Source organism: Macaca mulatta, chromosome 10 (assembly GCF_049350105.2).
Source record: "Macaca mulatta isolate MMU2019108-1 chromosome 10, T2T-MMU8v2.0, whole genome shotgun sequence".
Lineage (NCBI taxonomy): Eukaryota > Metazoa > Chordata > Mammalia > Primates > Cercopithecidae > Macaca > Macaca mulatta.
The window spans coordinates 12240726-12248624 of record NC_133415.1 but is presented as its reverse complement, the minus strand read 5'-3'; the positions used below and the strand labels follow the sequence as shown (position 1 = coordinate 12248624).

Sequence of the window (7899 nt, the reverse complement as noted above, 5' to 3'; positions counted from 1 at the left end):
AAACATTTGCACAATGCCCACTGCTTCAGGCTGGCTTTCTACAGCTCAGCAGCAGAACCAGGTCCAGCTTTTACCTCCCTCCAGGGACTGAGGGTGGGGGACAGAGTAGGAGGCCAGAGGGCAAACCCAGTGTAGCTAAGCCTTGGGGAGCACAAGGCACCTCGGGGGCCCCCATCTGCCTCCCCAGTCCCGGCCGCTCTGGAGAAAGAGGCAAGATATCAGTGGAAAATAACTTTTATTGAGACCCCACCAGCTGCAAAATCTGCTCCTCGCATTAAGCTCCTTCTTCCTTTGCAATTCGGTCTTTCTTGAGTGGTCCCTGTGGGGAGAGAGGCAGTGGTCAGAGGGAGAAGATGGCAGGCGACAGCAGATGCCCACTCTAGAGGGGACCAAGACTCCGGGCCAGTCTCCACAGCCACAAGAGAGGCCCAAGGCATCAAGACCACCCCTACCCCCGGTGGAGCCAAAGGCTGGCGGGGGCCAAGTCACAGCACCCAGCGAGGGGGGCAGGCAGAGGCACTCACCATGAATGCTTTCTTCTCTTCCATGGTCTGGAAGCGGCCATGGCCAAACTTGGAGGTGGTGTCAATGAACTTAAGGTCAATCTTCTCCAGAGCCCGCCGCTTCGTCTGCACCAGCAAGGACTGTGGGCCAAGAGGGGAAGGGATTTAGGATTACAAGAGACAGGCTTTCCTCAGAACTTGGTTCACAGCGCCCCTGCATCTGGGAAGCCACACCATCAATTCAGCGCCGCACCCCCGGCCCACCACCCAGCAGATGAGGACACACTCAAAGAAGCAAACAGCCCAGCAAGGCCAGACTGGGAATTTCCTCATTCCAGGACTTCAAAGCCAGTGTGAAAAGACTGCCAACACCCTCTCCTTCCTTTCCTCTGCCACCAGGGCCACCAGCGTCTGTGGCCTTGGGTCCTCCCTCTACAGGAGCCCCCCACGACCAGGCAGGGCCCGCCTCACCTTGCGGAGGGTGAGCACCCGCTTCTTGGTTCCCACCACACAGCCTTTCAGCATGACAAAGTCATTGGTCACTTCACCATAGTGGACAAAGCCACCCTGAAAACAAGACCATCGGATCAGCACAGGCCCAGCACCAGGCACAAGAGGGGACTGTTGTGCACAGATGACCCCTCCAGATTCAGGCCCTCTCTGACCACAGGGCTGTTCTCAGAAGGAAGGCAACAAGGAACGGTTCCGCAGTCTGTCTCGGGCGCTGTGCCCAGCGCACATTCCAGGCCTCATCACTGAGCAGCTGAGCCCGAGACCCCACTTCTCACCAGCCAACCCCAACGAGTGGACTCGAATGACAACATGCCACTTACAAGGAACACAGCTAAGTGCTGTGCTGGCTTCAGTTAACAATCCTGCTGACAGCCCCTAGGGAGCAGCCTATCCCCAAAGACACGAGGACCTCACCCCACAGAAGAGGCCTGGGGTGGCCTCATAGAGCAGAACACCCATTACTTACCAGAGGGTTGATGCTCTTGTCAGACAGGTCATAGTCAGTGGAGGCATTGTTCTTGATCAGCTTGCCATCCTTGATAAGGTAGCCCTGGCCAATCTTATAGATCTGAATGAACAAGAAGGGCGTAAGGCTGGGGCATTAGGGACAAATAAGCCAGACGTGCCAGTGTGCTGACCTGCAAAGCTCTCTAGGAAGGCCGCTGAGGCCTCAGTCCCAGTCACAGCGTATCCCAACTTCAGAGCAAAAAGGTGGCTGGCTCTCCAGGTTCCTTTCTGTGAAGTGGCTGGGCTAAAACTAAAGATCCTGCTGTACAACATAGGAGGCCTGTCACACCACTGGTGGTGGGATCAGGAACCAATAAGGCTAGTATCCCCAGCCACACCAAGTCAGCCTCACCACAGCCACTTTACAGGCTGGCACCTTACAAACCATCAAGATGGGCCAGAACTGACCCATGAAAAGCGAGTCACTGATGTATGTCCACATGATGCATAAGCTACAGTCCATGAAGCAGCGCTGACAGGCACAGAAACCCCAGCCTCCATCACAAGGTCATCTTCCCACCCCCAGGGACCACTCTCAGAACCTCACCTTCTTATTGATCTCAGTGCGGTGATGGTAGCCTTTCTGCCCAGCACGTGCCACAGAGAAGGCCACACGAGCAGGATGCCATGCCCCAATACAGGCCACCTTGCGCAGGCCTCGGTGGGTCTTGCGGGGCAGCTTCTTGGTGTGCCAACGACTGGTGACCCCTGGAATGCATACACATTACTGCACCTCAATGCCAGCACCTCCCACTCACCCCTTCCTCCTACTCAACAATTACCAACTATGGCTGGGTCATCTGAGGGGTGATGAGATTATTTCATGTGCATTACCCACAGATCTCCCCTGTCAAGGTGGATAGGTTCTGGGGGTATAACCCTGAACTCAACTGTGAATGGGCGCTTTTTAAGGCATCCATTAGTTTAAGCTCCCCCATCCGCAGGGATTGACAGACATAATTCCAAGCTCCCCTTTGCAGTTATCTACTGAGCTACAAAGAGCAAAGGGTCCAGGAACATGGTAAGAAGTTGTCCCCTGGCCCTCTGCTATCCCAGCCACTTCTGACCACAAGGCTGTTCTCAGAAGGAAGGCAGTAGAGAATGGTTCCACAGTGTCTGATTCGGGCGCTGTGCCCAGCGCTCACTCTGAGCCTCATCACTGAACAGCTGGGCCTAAAATCACTTCTCCCCCAAGTTTGCACAGCAATGCAAGCTGCTGCAAAGCTCACCTTTGTAGCCTTTGCCCTTGGTGACCCCGATGACGTCGATCATCTCATCCTGCCCAAACACTTGGTTCACAGGTACCTGCTGCTCGAGCCTCTCGCGGGCCCAGTCCAGCTTCTCGGCCACGGTGCCTCCGTTCACCTGGATCTCCATCAGGTGGGCCTTCTTCTGGCGCAGAGGAAGCAGGCGCATCTAGGAGGAGGTAGACACAACTCAGCTCCAGCTGCCAGTGCTCCTCCCACAGCAGAGGAACTACAGCTCCATGCGGCCTGATTGATGTCAAGCACACAGCAAAAAGCCAGTTAACTCTGAACAAATCACTGAACCTCACAAAGAGGAAATAACTTTCATTTTTGCCAACAGCAACAACTTAACTTTGGATTCTGGTGCCTGAGTTACTGTCAGGATGAGCGGACAGGGCCCACACCACAGGCAAACAACCAGATCCCAGCACCTACCAGCCCAGTGTTCCTGTAGCTGTCCTTTGGGTCAGTTCCCCTGGGGTATTGCAGTAGTTTTACCTCAGCTACCTACACTTCCCCTAGTGACAAGCCTGCTTTTGAGACAGCACAAGCTCTAAATAAGAAAATCCATCACCGGACGCGGTGGCTCACGCCTGTAATCCCAGCACTTTGGGAGGCCGAGGCAGGTGGATCATCCGAGGTGAGGAGTTCAAGACCAGCCTGACCAACATGGAGAAATCCCATCTCTACTAAAAATACAAAATTAGTGGGGTGTGGTGGCGCATGCCTGTAATCCCAGCTACTCGGGAGGCTGAGGCAGGAGAATCGCTTGAACCTAGGAAGCAGAGGTTGTGGTGAGCCGAGATAGGGCTATTGCACGCTAGCCTGGGCAACAAGAGCAAAACTCTGTCTCAAAAAAAAAAAAAAAAAAAAGCATTTAAGCATAAAGCGTTCACTCAGGAACAGCCCAGCAATGTCCTGACAAAATTTCAATGGTGGACATGCACTCTAATCTGTGGTGGCCCTCACCACATGGGGTTGTGCTCAGCACTTGAAAGGATAACCTATAACAGGACAGCAAGAGACACCCACTCTAACCAAGTCAATAAAGGGCCTGCTCAGCTCACAAACTAGGTTTCCAGGAAAGCAGCCAGTACCTCACAACCAACTTTCAGGCAGGCATTTCAGTGTCACTGGTGAGTCACCAGTTGGGTCAGCCAGTTGAATTTTAAAGGGGCGTGGTTCCCTTGCTAAGGGCCAGTAAGGACACAGTGCCCTCTGCTGGCAAGGGAGAAGCCTACTCACACACATGGGGGCACAGGACCCCTATGATCACATAGGTCACTTTTACTAAGTGGCAGGCCAAGCCACCCCGGGGAACTGCACTCACCTGGGTGTGGGCAATGACACGGATGACTTGGCAGTACTTCTTCATGCTGCTGAAGTCCTTCTCCAGCTGCTTCTTGCCATCCTCATCCTGCCATTTCTTGCAGTACTTGGTAAAGGCCTTCTTCTTAGATTTATGCCTTCAGGAGCAGAGTAGAGTTGGGGAGGGGGCCGGGTGCAGGCCTTCATCACCCCTCGAGGGGTGAGCGGAAGACACACTGGCACCGCGTGGGGATGGGGCTCATTGCCGGCTTCTAAGGAGCCTTTTCCACCGGCAAGCGGAGCCTGGATGGAGCTCATCGGGCAGAGCCGAGCGGAGCTGAGCAGAGGTCCACAAGGTTAATTTAAGTTACAAACATTCAAACAAAATTCTTGCTCCTGGGTGCTAGAAAGCAAGCTTTCTGACTTGGGGGAGCACCCATTCAGTGATGGAGGAAATGGGACACTCCAGCCAGGGCCAGAGGCCCTTGCCACCCCTATAGGGGTTGAATTATCCTGCTACCTCTCATGGTTTCTAGTTGGACTCCTCAACCAACTGGGTCCTCAGCCACCACCCACTAGCCTGGACTCAGAATGAGGGTGTCAGCTCCCAGCTGAAGCCCGATGGCTGGCCAAAGTCTGATCGCAGGTATTTTTCTGTTCAAGAGACAAACTAAACCCGAGACAGCAGCTCCCTGCCTGCTACAGAGCTGAGAAACCATGCACACACTGCTCCCTGCTCTCCAGCTCCCAAGCTAGGGACTGCAGGGCCTCCTCCCTCACCAGTTCTTATAGAAACGCCTCTTGCATTCATCACTGATGTGCTCAGCGAAGACAGTCTTGAAGGTCCGGAGGCCTCGAGGGGTTTCCACGTAGCCCACAATGCCCACAACCACCATGGGTGGCGTCTCCACAATGGTTACAGCCTCCACCACCTCCTTCTTGTTCACCTCTGCAAAGAAAGCAGTAGTCAGACTTGGCAGGAGCCCAAGCAAGGGGTGTAATGTTTTCTAGGAAAATGCAAAATGCCCATTTAGGCCGGAAGGGCAACTGGGCCCCACACCTGCAGTCTGGACACTCAGGGCTGTCCTTACTACCTACTTCTCATTCAAAGTGCATTTATGTTCTTTAACTTAAAAAATATCAGGACCCTAGATAACCAAATACCTGTCCAGCTTCAATTCTCTTCTACAGAAACCTCTGGAGGCAGACAAGATTTGCTATTTATCTGGAAAATTCAAGTGTCCTAAATATAACTGGGACACAGAAATAGCTCTGAGCTCAGTTTAGAGTCAATATCAATTGTCTAACGTTAATGTCTCCATGGCTCAGCAACCAGTGCTGTTAGACATCTCTAAGTAGAAAACACACAGGTAAGTGGCCATTATTCAAGCTTTTAGGCGAAATGCACGTGAACAAGTAAAACATGAATGAGGCACTTCTTATTCCAGCCTCAGCAGCTCCAACCCCCCATACTAGTGTTACTTCTCTTTGCTAAGGCTCCTGGCAAATTTACTATGCTCTGAAAGCAATACCCCACTCCGCACCTAAAGCAAACAGTGCCGGCCATCTGTAGCCTTGGAATATTCCCGCACCTAAAGCGAACAGTGCCGGCCATCTGTAGCCTTGGAATATTAGTCTTGAGGTTGTCCGCTGTCACAGAAGTTCTGACAACCTGTAACTCCAGCTTAAAAAAAAAAGTCTGCCCTCTGCTAACAGCTTGACTCCATCTCTCCAGTTTCCCTCCCCCTCCACTCCTATCCCCCAACTTTCAGGAGGCCTGTACATACTAGATCCTGGCCTGTCGACTTCCCGCACGATGTGGGTCATGCCAGCCTTGTATCCCAGGAAGGCTGTGAGGTGGACCGGCTTAGACGGATCATCTTTAGGGAAGCTCTTAACCTTCCCGCGATGCCTGCTGCTGCGCTTCCGAGGCAGGAAGCCGAGCGACCCATGTCTGGGAGCCGAGAACTTTCTGTGAGACTGGGGGGGGGAAAAAATCACCGTCAGCACCAGACACCCAGCAAACCGAGTAAAAAGATAATTATCTCCTCCAGGCTCGCACATGTCAAGAATGTTTTTGTATTCAACAAAATTTAAGCTGAATCTAATTTCAAATCCTCTCAACCTGTAAGAAAACGAGCCATCCGTTTTTTTCTCTAACACCACACAAAAATACACTTAGTGACACTAAAAACTGCTCAACAGGCAGCTTTATGTGCCAATTAGCAAGGTTTTGACCACTAAAGAAAGGCACTCCAGGGACAAATAAATGCTGGGTAGCAACTAGCCAATACTACGCTATGGGCTGCCTCTAGCGCCCGGACACTAACTACACCGATACACGTAGGCCAGAGAACTCGGCAGAGCCAAATCAGAACATGACAATCAGCACACAGTTTCTGTCCGCCCGTCAATAAGTTCATCATCTGTGGCTTCTGGGAGCTCCAGAGGCCTTCGGAGTGCACAAGCGGTCCCAGATATTTCAAGAGGACTCCACAACATTCTCCTCCCGCAAGCTTCTTTACCTCCCAATGAGAACGGTGCCGAGAACCCCCACCCAAGGTCCTCCTATCCAGACAAGCTGCTTATGGGCCCTAATCCCAACTAATGATGGAGTTGGTGAGATCGAAACTCAGCAATGACTCATGGCTTTAAAAATGCCGGGCCTCCAAGCCTGCTCCCACCCTTACGGCCTGTCTCTGGCCGACCTGCAGGCCCAAAGCCAGTCCTCCAAGCGCTCTTCTCCACAAGCCTCTCGACTTTCCAGAAAATAGGCCTGACTGAGGCCCCCGCTGGGTCGCCTGTGCCCCTAGAGCAAGCCCCGGCGCCGGCCAAGCTGGGATGGCGGCGATGCGTCGCGGATTCAGCCGTGCCGACGCCGGTGACAATGAATCGGACGCCATTACAGTACATACCATCACGCCATCAAATCCCGCCGGTAGAGGTCGACTTGTTGTCGGTGTCCGCTATATAAAGTCAGATCTGGCTCCGCCCCTTCCGGCGTGCGAGCGCGCCCCCGCGGCAGACGTCGGGTCGGGGGGCACGTACCGAGCGCCATTTCTACGCATGCTCTTCCGCGCCTAACTTTCGTTCCGAGGTGGACGTCAGCTTCTGGGACCGAAATTAGACACTCTACGGCGAGGGGTCGGGTTCAAACTTAATGAAAAGCCACGGAGAAGCGGGCTGAGGGTTTGGTGTGCCACAACTCTACGGCGTCCGGCAGCAGCCAAATTTGATAATAATGAAGAAAAATGGCTGCGTCGCTTTTCTTCCTGTGATATGCAGCTATCTCTGGAATTGGCGAGGAAAGACTGAAACCCTTGTTTCCTGGCTCCGACGCTGGTTTTGCCGCGACACCAACTTGCCTTTAATACCTTTAATCTCGGGCATCCTTCCCTCAAGCCCTGTCTCTACCATTTCTCCCATGCTAATGCAGTGGCCTGCACTTGATTCTGAGAGTCTCAGGAGCGTCCCAAGCCTGCGGAACGGCCTCACGACCTCGGGTCATGCCGAGTCCAGCTGCCCAGCCTCCCTGAGCCCCACGCCTTCCAGACCTCTGCATCAACAAGGACTTTCGCTGATCTCCGCTTGGGCTCCAGGGTAACTCGGGTCCTGACCGTTTCCCTGCCTACAGGCTCCTCCCTTACGAATCTTTTTTTTTTTTTTTTTTTTTTTTTTTTTTGAGACGGAGTCTCGCTCTGTCGCGCAGGCTGGAGTACAGTGGCGCGATCTCGGCTCACTGCAACCTCCGCTTCCGGGGTCACGGTTCAAGCAATTCTCTTGCCTCAGCCTCCCGAGTAGCTGGGATTACAGGAATGCGT

The 7899-nt window shown here is 53.3% G+C and overlaps 1 protein-coding gene and 4 non-coding genes across 5 annotated transcripts; all 5 read right to left on the bottom strand.

The window, feature by feature from the left end:
* Positions 1 to 218: 218 nt before the first annotated feature.
* On the bottom strand, positions 219 to 7015 carry RPL3 (ribosomal protein L3; the record flags this gene model as incomplete). The annotated part of the gene is given in 10 exon segments (NM_001193554.1): positions 219 to 319; positions 525 to 644; positions 975 to 1070; positions 1483 to 1584; positions 2071 to 2231; positions 2753 to 2939; positions 4101 to 4236; positions 4859 to 5027; positions 5866 to 6058; positions 6994 to 7015. Coding segments are annotated over 10 exon segments (1212 nt in total). The 5' UTR covers positions 6997 to 7015.
* On the bottom strand, positions 1175 to 1267 carry LOC114670686 (small nucleolar RNA U83B). Its single transcript, XR_003720382.1, has one exon. It is a non-coding gene; the product is annotated as a small nucleolar RNA U83B (small nucleolar RNA).
* On the bottom strand, positions 2597 to 2691 carry LOC114670688 (small nucleolar RNA U83B). The gene has a single exon (XR_003720384.1). It is a non-coding gene; the product is annotated as a small nucleolar RNA U83B (small nucleolar RNA).
* LOC114670696 (small nucleolar RNA U82P) lies at positions 4237 to 4291 on the bottom strand. The gene has a single exon (XR_003720391.1). It is a non-coding gene; the product is annotated as a small nucleolar RNA U82P (small nucleolar RNA).
* Positions 6446 to 6509, bottom strand: LOC114670668 (small nucleolar RNA SNORD43). Its single transcript, XR_003720364.1, has one exon. It is a non-coding gene; the product is annotated as a small nucleolar RNA SNORD43 (small nucleolar RNA).
* Positions 7016 to 7899: the final 884 nt, after the last annotated feature.